This window comes from Natrix helvetica (genome assembly GCF_964273705.1).
Source record: "Natrix helvetica genome assembly, chromosome: 6".
NCBI classification, from domain to species: domain Eukaryota; kingdom Metazoa; phylum Chordata; class Lepidosauria; order Squamata; family Natricidae; genus Natrix; species Natrix helvetica.
This window is the reverse complement of record NC_138553.1, coordinates 35,056,649-35,071,861: the sequence shown is the minus strand read 5'-3', so window position 1 is coordinate 35,071,861 and position 15,213 is coordinate 35,056,649. Positions and strand designations below refer to the sequence as shown.

At 37.1% G+C, this 15,213-nt stretch overlaps 1 protein-coding gene across 4 annotated transcripts in view; it reads left to right on the top strand.

The window, feature by feature from the left end:
* NR1H4 (nuclear receptor subfamily 1 group H member 4) overlaps positions 1 to 15,213 on the top strand; it is a 39,228-nt gene that overhangs the window by 19,903 nt on the left and 4,112 nt on the right. For all 4 annotated transcript variants that reach the window (XM_081957913.1, XM_081957912.1, XM_081957914.1 and 1 more), the window contains 4 exons: positions 1,641 to 1,774; positions 3,585 to 3,683; positions 4,318 to 4,417; positions 8,125 to 8,271. In XM_081957913.1, coding sequence (XP_081814039.1) covers positions 1,641 to 1,774; positions 3,585 to 3,683; positions 4,318 to 4,417; positions 8,125 to 8,271 — 480 coding nt within the window. The remainder of the gene's footprint in view (positions 1 to 1,640; positions 1,775 to 3,584; positions 3,684 to 4,317; positions 4,418 to 8,124; positions 8,272 to 15,213) is intronic.

Sequence of the window (15,213 nt, the reverse complement as noted above, 5' to 3'; positions counted from 1 at the left end):
CACCCTTTGGTAGTATTCATAATGTGATTTACATTAAACACATCTGGAGAATGCTAGCTTGCTCAGTGCTGAAACAATCAAAGTCAGCACTAAGTCTTGTGCCTATGTTGTGATTCTAAATGGCATTTTAATCTTTGGAGATATTATGTGGAATTGTTATTTTAATCCCTTAAATTTCCTCTTCTTTCAAGAATAGAGGAAGTTTGATTTCTGTGGTGCATGATTTTATAACATACAGGAAATTAAAACTATTCATTGCTGAATTAAGCATTTTCATAGATATCTTCCTCAACAATATTTAGTCTCTTTTATTCATTCTCCCAGGTGAAAAAAATGTATATATATATACACACGCACACAAAAGTATTCCATTTGTTATGGTTGCTATAGCTCTGCATCATCATTTCTGTATTCTTGGACAGCAATATTTTATCTTCTTAAACTGATATAGTAAGATTGAATTTTTAATACTCCGAGTAGAGAAATATGTTGATCAAAGTCGGCTATATTCCTTTGAACAATTGTGATAGGTGGGAGGAATGACATAGATCCAGCTTTGGCAATAACCTTACAAATTTATTTCCATCACCATGTTTCAAATATTAGTAGAACAGATAATTTGCTGAAATAATGTCAGTAAGTGAATATCTCCTTAATTTTTCTGAGAATGTATTTTTGGAATTGATTAAGTTTTAATATAATATGTCACATGAGATCTTGATTTCCACCCAGCTATTTCAAACTGGGTCTGTGTGTCATGAAAAATACTTCTGGGGACATAGATTTGCCTTTCTCTCTGTAGCCATGATGGCGAACCTATAGCATGCGTGCCACAGGTGGCACACAGAGCCCTCTCTGTGGGCACACGAGCAGTTGCCCCAGCTCAGCTCCACCGCACATGCGTGCGCGCCTCCCGCAGGCTGATTTTCGGGTCTCTGCTGCGCATGCATGGGAAGCGGGGTGCATGCGGGAGCCGTGCGTACATGCACAGAGGATGGAGGCTTTTGTGTGCATTCATGGGGGGAGCAGAGGGGGTGCCACCCCATGGGCTGTTTTTGCTCCCAGGAGGCTTCAGGAAGGCCTACTAGGCCCAAAATGGGGCATGAAGGGGTCACGCATGTATGCAGAGGGAGCGGGGGAGCACAGGAGGTCACACACATATGTGCAAGGGGCATGGCGCACAGGGTGTGTCATGCATGCATTGCATTATGGGTGTGGGCATGCAGGGGGGTTCTGTCTCCCTCACGCTTGCTTTTGGCACGCAATGATAAAAAGGTTAGCAATCACTGCTCTATAGCCTCACATAGCTGGTCCACCCAGGGGGAAGAGACTCTCATAGACAACAAGATGATTAAATTAGCAAAATCTTCCTTCTCCTGTTTTCCCTCTGAGTAATAGGAAGAATCATCCAGCAGCATTTGGGGACGTATGATCCTAGTTGCCAAACTAACTTTGTCTAGGAATGGATGTAGTTGCATCCACCCCTGGACAAGTTTACTTGAACCTGTGAATTAATTTTTTAAAAGATGCTATAATAGGAAATTGTAATTGTACACGAGTCTTTATTTGTTACTTTTGGGATTACCAACATAAATAAGTGTCAGTTGTACAAATTATAAGTATTCATTTCTCATATTCAGGTTTGTTAACTGAAATCCAATGCAAGTCAAAACGACTAAGAAAAAACACGCCACAGCCCCCAGAGAACACTATTAGTGAAGATCCTGAGAGATTTGACCTGAAGCAAGTGTCATCTACAACTAAATTGTGTAAGGTAATAAAATTAATGTAGTTCTATAGAATGATACATTTAGTATCCATGGAAGACTGAATAAGAATTCTGACCAGCAAATTTTTACTACCTTATAGAAAGGTGAGCTTTTAATAACGCAAATAAGAAAGTCTTCTCATTGATGGAATAAATCATATAATTGTACAAATATAATTTAGATGTTATTTATGTGAAAAAGTGTCATTGACAGCCTTGAGGATACATCAGTTTATACTATGATATACTCAGTGTGGTGATCATCCCAAAAATATTGCTTATTTAATTCTAACGTAGATCATGGTATGAAACTAGCCAATTGTGATTTATTTAGTAAACCATGATTAACAAACCATGGGTTAGAATGGTATATGAACCATCTAGAGCAGGGTTTCCCAACCTGTGTTTCACCACTGGGGGCTGTGATGTCATCACAGGGCCTCCACGAAAGCTTAAGAAATCTTGTGATTTAAATCTTGTGTTAAGTCTTGGAGGTCCATGGCCATGGTCCATGGCCACAAAAGGTATTTAAGAGGGTCAGTGGTGAAGAAAAGGTGAGAACCATGGATCTAGAGTATTGATGCAATAACAGATGGGGCCAATTCAGTGTAGGGGTTAAGCTGCCTGGCTAGAAATTGGGAGACCACGAATTCTAGTCCTGACTTAGGCACAAAATAAGCTGGGTGACTTTGAACCAGTCATTTTCTCTCAGCCTCAGAAAGTAGGCAATGGCAAATCACTTCTGAAATCTTGTCAAGAAAATTGTAAACACTACTCCAGGCAATCCCCAGGACTCTAAGGCACAAATGAATTAATTAAATAATAAAACAAATCATAAAATAAAAAGTTAATATTTACAGGTCTGCAAGTTTTATCTTGGCTGTAATAGGGTTTCCCATTATATACACATAGTTTGTATAGCATATGATCTTACTACTGTTTTGTATTCCGATATGGACTAATGACTAATCAATGTATTACTATTATTACTAGCCTAATATAGCCTTGAATCCCTTGCAAAATATTTGTGTCTAAGTCATTATTGAAAATAGTATTTATTATTTTATTTTGCATATATACAGATAATTCTCGAGCTATGACCACTCATTTAGTGATCATTCAAAGTTCTGACTTTACTAAATGTGTGGTACTTATGACTAGTCTTCAAAGTTCACACGATCACAATCTGGGCACCTACAGTGATTGCAGCATTTGGAAGTCACTGATCATCATTTTCAACCTTCTCCGCTGGCTTCCCACAAGCACCAAGTCAATGGAGAAGATAGCAGTGAAGGTTGCAAGTTGCTTTTGCCACTTTTTCTCCCCAAATCTCAGAGATCTCATACTCATTAGCAGCATTCCACCAGGTCCACCAGTCCATCTCTATTTTGTAGGGTCTACCTGCAGCCTCAGCCAACCTATCAACCACCTGTGGCCCCTTCATACTTGCTTGTACTTGTAGTACTGTCCCATTGCACACAGACACCCCACACCACTAACACACCCTCCACCCCGCACTGTTTGCCTGGGACTCTAACTTCTTCTCATTTAGCAACCTGCATGGTCCAGGGTTGCAATGACAACAGAGACTGTTGGGATTGCCATAGCTAAGCAATGCAGTCATGTGCTCTTGCATTTTATGACTGTATCATTTACTGATGGAAATTCCAATTCCATGTAGTAACCTGAGGATTACCTATAATGCAAAAGTAAATGATTATTGAAATCAGGAAAGATGCTCAAATGTGTGTAGTTAAATCTATGTATGAAGTAGAAAATCATGCTCAGTTACAGTTTAATTTTTTTGCCAGTATAGGAGAAAGTAAAATTAAGCCCGGAACAACAGAATCTTCTTCGTTATATAATGGATTCCTATAAGAAACAGCGGATACCTCCTGAAGTTACCAAAAAGCTTGTAAGTATATAGGCCTCATCTCTCATAGAATGATTTAGTGATCAATATTTTTGGTTTAAAGTAGTCTGCAAATGATGCCAATAAACAGTAGGGGTTTTTAGTGGTTATTTTGACACCACTGTACCATATTGGCTACAAAATTCAGTGGGCCATTAGGTGGCGACAAAGTTTAAAAAGAAAAAAAAACTTTTGTAGTATGTAACTTGTCATTATTTGGGCATCTTCTGAATTCCTGCAGTCTAACTGAAGTACTGCTATTTATATTTGGTCTGGTCAAGCATCAAGTGAAGGCATAGAATTTGGATTCAGATCTCCTAATAAGCAGAACAGAAATTTTTTATTTGTTGTACAAAACGTTGAATGTGGAACATCCTCTATTTTCCATCGACAGTGTATAAGATCATTTTAACTTTTAAACTGCTATATTATGTTCATCTGTTTCATTTTCTTTTATTGTGATCTAAAATAATCATCTACATTCTGTAATGTTCATACTTTAATAATTGTTCAAGTATTTGATAGTTAATCCTATACATTTCGGATAGTTGTCAAAGAAAAATTAATAACTAATTTCTAGGATTTGTATTTTTTTATCACTAGTTATAATTAATTTTTATTTTGTTTTGATTATCAGTTACAAGAGGACTTCAGTGCAGAAGAAAATTTTCTTGTTTTAACAGAAATGGCCACTAGCCATGTTAAAATGCTTGTGGAGTTCACTAAAAGATTACCAGGTAATGAGATGTTGAATAAGTTTGGTCAAATTTGATTTTTAGTCAGAGATATTTTTTATTTTTTATTCCTTGATATCCTCCTAATCTAATGAATCCTCAAGGCACCTAATCAAATATTAAAAAAAATAAAAAACAGAAAGTAAAAGGCAGCAATAATATTAATAACATTTAAAAATTAAATAACTGATGAAAGTTGTTTTATAGGTTTTATAAATACTGAGGGGGAACATAAACTGCAGAATGACAATCATCTTAAATTCAATGCTTCTGCTTAATAAGATTGGGGATATCGTATAGCATATAATTGATCCTACTAGCATCTCTTTCACTCCAGAACGTTCATTCCCTCTTCGAATCACCTTTGACCAACCTCTTTAGAAAACAGAAATCAATTATGTCAGCCTCCACCCTCCATAATTCATGCCCTTACCCTTTGACCTACAAGATCTGTTGCATAGCAAATTCTTCAGCAGGTAATATAAGTTATTATAGCAATTAGAGGAAAGCGTTTCATTTTAGGCCCCAATCTATTAAAATAACCAAATAATAAATTTCAGCATCTTCATTCCAGGTTTTTCATGGATAGAAAAAAAATCTGTTATACTCTTTACTTGCATATAATTACAGTGATGTTTTATTAACTCATAAATTCTTACGTGAGCCCCACCAGATCTATTATTAATTTGACAGCATATTATCAAGCACCGGGAAATCAGGAGATTCAGGCAATTCAAATGAGTGCAAAGGTTTATTGCAAGCTTAAGCCCTCTACAAAAATCTGAGCTACTAATGGTCAAGGAAAGTTAAGAATAGAAAGGAATTCAGAATGGGTTGGACTTAGATCTTTTGTGGGCACAAAGGATCTCATGACTGATGATGCATTTGATACCTCCCTGGGGCTCAGCCTGGTCATCTCCTACACATATACAGATCTTCATACAGCCCTCTCATTAGAAAGAGTCTATGGTAATAATTTTGCAGCAGAGAAAATGGTTACACAGTTTCTCTTTCCGATCATATAAAAACATACATTTTCTTCTTATGCTGTCTTAAGTTTAAGCCCTTAAAAATTGGAGGGAAGGGATAAACAGCAAAAGAGTGATTACGGTAATCCTTTGTTTTTAGAAAATTACAAATCGTCCAGATAAATTTGAAATAAATTTTTGGAATTAATTATAAGAATTCTTCCCATGGGAAAGTGCCATTGTTTTGAATTCATCTTTAAAAAAAACTTAAAAATAAAAAAATACTAGAGGCAATTAGAAGTAACTATATAGTCATATTGTCTTAAAAAAATATTATGGAAGAGGAACCAATTTTATTTGACAATAGTGAGACTGACTTGAAAGTGGATTTAAATACGACAGGCTACAAGAATGACATGGAAGAAGATATTGCACTGGATATACAAAAGGCTGATGGCCTAATAATTAAAAGGGATATGCAAACAATGAACCAAGAGAATGACTTGGATAATTTTCCTATATTGGAGTTATAAACGGTTCTTGAATTAAGAATTTTATGAAAAGGGACAAAGAAAAAAATGAAAAGAAATCAAGTTCTAGGAATTATTTGGATTAAAGATCAAGATTGTTAGAAGTAAAAAGAAAGAATATAAAGAAAGTTTATTTGATCAAGGTTAAAATAAATATGTTGTTATCTCTGATAATCTTTAATGGACTTTTAATGCCATCTGGATTGACATGGCATAGCTTTAAGGATTTATTTATAGATACGAGATGAGATGAGATATGGAAAAAGATAGGATTTGTTGTATCTTAAAAGAAGGTGATAAGTTATTAAAATTGTCTATACTTCTGATGAAGAGGGAAGTCATATTTCTTTTTTAATTATACTTTTATTCTTTTATTTTTCAGAAAGTGTCTGTATGTTTTATTTTTATTTTTTACTTTGTTAGTTTTTATTGTTTCAATGGTAATTTTTAATAAAATTACTATTAAAAAAGAAAATAAACAAAATTTACTCATGGAAGCAGTTAGCAGTAGATATTATAAAAAGTAGTCAGTAAATGTAGTGCTATACTGTTCTAATTTACTAGTAAGTCAGATAGTATCAGGTTGCAGGTATTTAGCTTAAATATCAAATTTAACTCTAGTTAGACCAAGCCTCAGTAGGGAAGATATTATAAATTAAATGTTTGTTTGATTTCATATCTTCATAATTTTTTCAGGGCACTGAAAATTAACATGGCTCTAAGGAGGCTTAGTTGGGGATTGATGGAGATGTATTCCATTCACCTTGATAGACCAAGCCTCCACCACAGCTAAACCAGCTCTCGTCTATATCAGTTTATGACTAGCTGGTGTGGGGCTAGAAAAAGAAATGCATATAATCTAAAACACTTGTACAAGAGGTGGTATTCTACCAGTTCGGACCGGTTCACCCGAATCTGTAGCGGAAATTGTGGGTGGCCCTGCCCACTCACTCCAGCTCTATGGCATCCCATTTAGGCCCTTTTTTGCCAAAAGCTCATGTGCGGAAGGCTGTGCACATGCATGGAGGCACCTGCTCACATTTACGAACCGGTAGGGAAGCTAAGTGAATACCACCCCTTGTTTGTTTGTTTGTTTGTTTGTTTGTTTGTTTTATTGGATTTATATGCCGCCCTTCTCCCAAAGGACTCAGGGCAGTGTACAACATTAAAAAACACACATCCTGAAAGTTAAAAAGAAATTAAATACATATCCCCAAAAAAACCCAATTTATAGGACAATACATTTAAAAAATGAGATAAAATTAACAGGCTAGGTCGGCTTGCTGGAAAAGCCAACATTTTAGGGCGCGTCGGAAGGACCGGAGATCAGGGATTATGTGAAGCTCCGGGGGCAGCTCATTCCAGAGGGAAGGCGCTCCCACAGAGAAGGCTCTCCCCCTGGGGGTCACCAGCCGATACTATCTGGCCGACGGCACCCTGAGGAGGCCAACTCTGTGGGATCGTACTGGACGGTGGGAGGCTACTGGTGGCAGTAGGTGGTCTCGCAGGTACCGTGGGCCTAAGCCATGGAGCGCTTTAAAGGTCATAATTAATACCCCTGACTTTTAGCCAGTTATCTCTGTGCTTTTATAAAGAGAACACAGATCATAGTTGTTATAATTAGAAAGCAGACCTGATTAAAATATTATCAATGTTAATAATTCACCTTTAAAATGATATGTTTAGAGATCTTTGAAAACCTAGACTGAAATGGGTGGTGCCTAAATTTGATAAATAAAAATCCTTCCTACTACATGATACCTTATTTTTTATGTAATATTATATATAAAGTTTTTTTACACTGTCTATTTCATTAAGCTAATTAGAACAAAGGAAAAGCAAGGACGAATGAAAGAGTTGGAAAGTATCCAGTTAAATACTGAAAGTTGATAACACATCAGCTCTCTTCTAACCCACAAACAGGAAGTTAATTTGTAATATGCTAATTAGGCTGAGAGTAATCACTTTGTGATCTTAAATTAGATTAAGAAAATGTGTACATGTGGGAAAAAAAACTAGATGAATTCTTGTTTGGTGGCTTGGGAACTGAAACAAATACACCCTTCAAATATGTCTTTATAATTCAATAGCTTCTTTTTTGTGCTAAAAAAAGAAATTCATCTACTTATTTTAGTTATCCTACAGTATATCTTTGTCACCCTAACAACCATTTTTCTGTCTGCTAGCTTAATGTCCTCACGTTTTATTTCAGGTTTTCAAATCCTGGATCATGAAGATCAAATTGCTTTGTTAAAAGGTTCAGCAGTAGAAGCCATGTTCCTTAGATCAGCTGAAATCTTTAACAGGAAACTTCCTAGAGGACATGCTGATCTCTTAGAAGAACGAATTCGCAACAGTGGTAGGTATCCTTAATTAACAGCAATTAACAGCAAAAGGAGACTCGCTGTTCTTTAGCAAAAAATCAGTCATTTTGTGAATGTCAAACTTCTCAACCATTCAGTAGGAATCAGCCTGGAGTTCAAGACTATCAAGGAATTATAATTGTATTATAAAAATACGAATGCTGAAAATAAATGTTCTATTATAATCAGCCGTATTAGGGGATATGGAAAAAATCAGATAATGATATGTCATTTCTCATTAAGTTCAGTAAAATAATCTCATCCATGCAAATGCATGGCAATGACAAAACAAGCTCTATAATTGCTAAGTATAGATTGAATGGAAAAACCGATATTAATTCGTCTAAAATATATTCGGTCATGACTGATGTGTATGATACTCAGTATACGGTTGGTTTCACAAGATTACCATTACTACTACTTTTACAGCACCTTTCTGTGTACAAAATGTGTTCATTATCGTTTAAATATAGTTACAGTATAGCTAAGTATCTCAGCCATTATAAGTTATTATCATTTGAACCACTGTCTATGCTCTGGATTTCATATTTGGAAGGCACACGTTTGAGAAACAAAATGAACAATTCCAGATGCGAAGGGAATATTCTTGCTTCTTCTTTCAAAGATGATCTAAGCATGAATGAGGGTATAAGATAAACATCTAGGACCGTGATGGTAAACCTACGGCATGCAAGACCTCTCTGCAGGCGCATAAGCCATCATGTCAGCTCAGCACCACTGCGCATGCATGTGTGCCTTCCACCAGCCAGCTGATTTTCAGGTCTCTGCCGTCCATACACAGGGGGCAAGGCACATGCAGGAGACGTGCAGGCATGCACGGGGGGTTGTGTGTGCATGTGTGGGGGCTGTGGGGAAGCATGGGGGGTCATGCAAAAATGTGCAGGGCGTGAGGGATGGGAGGGTGTATCACGCGTGCATTGCATTATGGGGGTGGGCACGTGCACACACGCTATTGGCACACGACGACAAAAAGGTTAGCCACCACTGATCTAGGAGTTAGGTTGCAATTTTCTACCCATTTATATGGGAACAAGTTCTATTACCGCTTAGTATTTATGACTCTAAGATATAAAGGTGTGCTACTCTGTTAGCAACTACACTAGTAGATAGATGTCCAAGAATTAATAGAACATAGGGCAATTTACTATCAGATGGTTTTAGTAGTATTTGTTTTCTGTGTTAATGTGTTACATATCTTGTTCTTGTTTTGCTATGCAGACTTTATTTTCTTGAAGATAGGTTGCTGAAATTCTATTATAGCTAAGGGTTGAGGGGTTTTCATATGTAGTTGCACATTCTAATGAATGCATACTACACATCTTAAATAAATGTATTTAAAATGTGTAATGAATATGAACTTCTGACAGAAAAGCACCATCTTGAGGATTATTTCTGTGGCTTGTGTTGAGATGATTTTTTATGTGAAAGTGAATGTCAAGTTGTCAGATAGCTCCTATTGTCCACATCTGTGAAATGCAGCAACAAAAGCTGAAAATATAAATATCTCAATAGATGTTCATTTTTTGGTCACCTGTCACAAGGTTGATTCCCAGGCTTCTGAATTCTCTTAACAGTTATCAGCTTTCCCCTTCATAGACTGTCAGGCATTTTGAATTTCTATGTGACAAAGAAGCTAAGTGGTGACCTTTCTGACTTAGCATCCTCCTGTTAAGGCAATACTCTATGGATGATGGTGGTGACAGTGGCGGCAGTAAGACTAACAGCCAAATAACTTGTGAGATGGAACACTATCTTATAAATAGCCCTGACTTCTTCCACATAAATATTTGTTGTGGCCCACTGCTGGCCAGCAAAGCTGGCAGCAGAGTCGGAGAGTCAGGAGGTTGGGGAAGAACATGGGCCAGTCCTGGGGGCTGAGGAAAGCTCAGACGAGGGCTCTGTGTTGGAGACATAGAGGAAACTGGACAGCAGTGAGGCAGAGGAACAGCTGGAGCCTGTTCCCAGTGTGCGCATGCGCAGAGTTGCCAGAAGACAAGAACAACTAAGAAAGCAAGATCGGCTTAGGAGTAAAGCCATACCTTGGAGGTGATTGGCCCCTCCCATAGGAAACAAAAGAGGAGTGAATGGGGGGTGGGCTTTTGCAGGAAACAATTCGTTCATTCCATCGTTTCAAGAGTGGAAAGTTCTGTTTGTGACTATAAGAGACTTTGTGCCAAGTGTTGCCTTGTCCTGCTTTTGGAAACTAGTTATCTGGCAGCTCTCCAAGTGAGATAAGGTTCGTGTTGATAAATATTCCTCTGAAAGACTATTTGCCAAGCCTTGCTGACTGTGAATGAAAGGAATTCACAGTCGTGTAAATAAAAGGGGTTTTGCCAGTTTCCTGCTTTTTAAGGAAGCCTGGGTCAGAACAATATTAGTTTAAAAAATGTTTCTATCTAGTAACAACACTCTCACCTGCTTTTGTTCAGTACCGATAGTTCCTCTTTATTTCATGGACTTATTATTTCAGTTTTCATCTTCAAAGCGCTCCATGGCACAGGACCTAGTTATCTGCAGGATCGTATCCTGCCCCATACATCCCTTCGGCCGATTCGCTCTCACAGAGAGGGACTCCTCCGGGTGCCGTCCACTAGGCAATGCCAGCGGCGACACCCAGGAGTAGGGCCTTCTCTGTGATGGGCCCGACCCTTTGGAATGACCTCCCCCCAGATATCAGGACTATTACCGACCTCCGCTCCTTCCGTAAGAAACTAAAGACCCACCTGTTCAATCTAGCCGGCCTGGCCTAATTCCTAATTCCCAATTTTAGTTCCTCAAGCCTGCATTTTTTAAATTTTCTAGGGGTATACTTTTAGTTGTTTTTAATTTAATTTTTAATTTTTACTTTTTGTACAGTTGTATGAGGTTTAATTCGTTTTTAAGGGTATGGGATATTCGTCTTTTGTATTCGTTTTAATGACACACCTGTACACCGCCCCGAGTCCCTTCGGGGAGAGGGGGTGGTCTAGAAATACTGAAAAAAAAAAGTTTTCATTTTTCATTAATGTTCACAAAACTCAAGCTAACTCATGGGGATGGGCAAAAAAAAAGATGTAACATTAGTAAATGCATTTTAAATTAATTCTTTGGTAACTCTGAATACTCATTTATACTCTGAATATTCATTTATAGTCATGCATTTTAGTTGCAAAGAATGTCCAATACATTTTTGTGCATTTGGTTTTAAATTCAATGCCTTTCCAAAGCAAATATCACATTTGAAAACCATAATTTGGCAGTGAAATTGTATTTATTGGATTTTATCCTGGTTTACAGTTGCAAACTCTTCCAGGGCAGTTTGCAAGATTTCAATACACCAATAGCTTTATTAAAAATCTATTCCAAAAAATTCCAACACCCCATACAGGTCATAAAGAACATTTTTAAAAAGGATTAATTATTTGGATTTGAAAAAATCTGGACAGCTACAACTAATGCAAATAGAATGCCAGGTGGAAAACCCCAAGGAGTGAATTAACAAGATTTAAAAAAAAAAACAGATGAAAAACAATCAGTTCAGAAAATACTGTGACCTACTCATTGTTTTTTTATTTTTCCAACAGAATCACATACTTTCTTGAATCACATACTAGACAGGCATATATTGGTAGCAATGGATAGTTTCTTGATGCAATAAGTGAAAGCTTTCAGAAAAACTGAAATAAGCCTCTAATGAAAGATTTGGAATTAAGAAAATACCTTGAATAGATAAGATACTGTGAATGAGGTAAAACAGTATGAGTAATTAATTCGTGTGTTTACTTCTCAGTAACACAAGAACTAATTTACATTTTGATTTAATATCTACTGGCAGCTTCAAGCCTATCCAGATGAAAGATCTCTTCATCCATATTAACAGCTGTTGTAGTTATTATTAATTAGCTCCAAACCACCTTCCTTAGAGCTGTTTTTCTTCTTTTAATTTAAACATCTAGCTATAATAAATACATAAACTGAATGCTTATTGCTGAACAATGGAAATTAAAATGGGATGTACAATAAAGAACACAAGTCTGAAAACGGACGTAAATTTTGAATTATACCAGTAACCAAATACAAATTCAATCTTCCATTGAGCTAAACAATGAAGCTGCTAAAATAATATCAGAATAGTTTTCAGAAATTGTGTTTTACTTGGTTCATAGTAAAAAAAAATCCCATATGGAAAAACGCAAATCACTTCAAGAATGGAAATTCCCTAAATGGAAGTTTTACCTGAAAAAGAAATATAAAATCAAAATCATTAAAAATAATAATAATAAACACAGAAAGTATGTTGAGTCCTCAACTTTGACTATTTCTTCAGCAATTATTCAAAATTATGATGCTCTGAATGGACTTACGACATGTGCCTTGAACTTACCGCTGTTCCTGCACCCCTATAATCATTTTCTCAAAAACCAGGTGCTTCACAACTCCTGCTCAGAGTATTTTGCAGATGCGGCCAAAAGGCCTTCCTTTTGTAGGGTAGCTGTGCCTTTTAGACCTCATGTCCTACCCATCTCACAGCTGCTCTACAGGGGGCCTTTAAAAATATCTCAGAAACTTCAACTGGGGATCAGCATGCTTTGATATGCTCATGTGATGTCTCTACTCATGAGCTACACTGGTTTGTAATATGCTTCCGGTATTACGAATACAGTCCTATCTAGCATCGGTCTAGAATCTAGATTATTTATGGGACTGCCTATCTCCCCTGGTGTCTACCCAACCAGTATAAGCCAGTAGAGTGGGGACTCTGAATTCATTTGATTAAACAGCACCATCTATTGTGATTTTACTCTGCCATCATGCCTGTCTTCTGGAACGTTTCTCCTTGAAATATTTATGGCACTCATTATGTTCCATAAGTCCTTGAAGATCTGGCTGTTCTCCCAGGCCTTGGGATAAGGTGGACTGACTACTTGATGAATGTATTTTTGACTACGTTTTTCTACTGAGTAACTGGATGCCAACTTGCTTACTAGGTTTGCGTTTTGTTTTTATTGTTTACTATATTGTGAACCACGCAGAATCAGTTAGAATGTCTAAATTGAGTACTAAAATATTACAGAGGAGATATGCCTCTCTGCAATAATGGTTGTGTTCACATTTCACACTTCTTTAAGGGGGAATGATTTATTTGGTTTTAGTGTAGCCCAGGGGTGTCCAAACTCGGGAACTTTCCCCTCTGCTGGCTGGGGAATTCTGGGAGTTGAAATCCACAAGTCTTAAAGTTCCCGTTTGGACACCCCTGGTGTAGCCTGTTTAAACCCAACTGTCATATTTTTAAACCATGTTTTAATATTTACCACATTATGTAAGCCCAGCCAATTATAGTTTATTAATAAACTATGCTTAGCTAAACTGTGGCTTAGTGTAATATGAATCCTTTCACCTTTAATAATATAGAAACTAATCTACTTGGAATACAATTATCACTTGATTCACATATATTTTGTACAATATAGCATACTGTTGACTGCCAACTGCCAGCAGTTCTGCAGTTCAATTCTCACCAGCTCAAGGTTGAGTCAGGCTTCCATCCTTCCGAGGTTGGTAAAATGAGGACCCAAATTGTTGGGGGCAATAGGCTGACTCTGTAAACCGCTTAGAGACGGCTGCAAAGCACTGTGAAGTGGTATATAACTCTAAGTGCTATTGCTATCATTATATATTTACTTAAGAAGTGAAAACTCCTTCATCTTGGAAGTTAGCTATTGCTATTGCTCAAACACAAAGTTCCTTGAGTTCTCATTCACATCTGTCTTGTCTAATTGCTGCAGCATGAAATGTTTCCAGTCTATTTAGTACTTTGTTATTTGTTATTTTCATAAACACCCTTTTTTAATGGGAAAGCAGCTATTCCTCATAATAAAAAGTGAAATATACCTATAGGATATTATGAGCTTATTTCTATGAGCATAGAATGGTTATTTAAAGTATCACCAAGAAGTGCCTTTCAGATAGGAAACCTACATCTGATCGCGGTCAAAAGTTCAAGAATTTTTCATTAGACTTGCTGATATTTTTTTTAACCAATGAGAAAAAATGTTCCAGGCTTTGTTTTGTTATACTATTTCAATTTATTATTGTATGGATAAAGATATAATAGATATAGATAAACCTCCCTATAATTTCACATATTGAAATGAGTTTAAGATTCTTATGTAGCAGGGAAATATTATGCAATCCATAGATCTCAAGAGTGGTTCAACATCCAGTTAAACCTGTACATCTAGATTTGAGCCCAATTTCCCATACTGTTTCCTGGGAATTTCATATGAAACACTTCTCAACTATCTGTATGGTTCTTGAAAATTAAGGAGTGCAATAGTTGGATGTTTATGTATATGTCACCGTGAAAGACCGAAATTGGTGAATGTCGACATTCACCGGTGAATGTTGGTGAATGTCGACATTCACCGGTGAATGTCGACACATACCAATTTCGGTCTTTCACTGTGACATATATAACGAGTCAGCGTAACGCTTTACTTTTGCTTTTCAATTTGCGGCGTTCTAACCGTGGCGTTCTAACCGCACAGGATCGCAGGTTTTAAAAAAAAAGAAGTCCGCAAACAGAAGACGCTTAAAAGGAAGCGAGGAGCCGAGGTATTAGGGTAAGGGTATTAGGGTAAGGGTGTCGAGAGGATAAGGACATACACCAAGCGACTATGTGAATGTCGACATTCACCGATGAATGTCGACATTCACCAGATTTCGGACTTTCATTCACCGGTGAATGTCGACATTCACCAGATTTCGGACTTTCATTCACCGGTGAATGTCGACATTCACCAGATTTCGGACTTTCACAGTAACATCTACACTACAAAACAAGATTCAGCTCCCCAAAATATATTTAAGATGCAACAACAACAACAACAACAACAACAACAACAACAACAACCACCCTATTGTGCTACTCAGGTGCT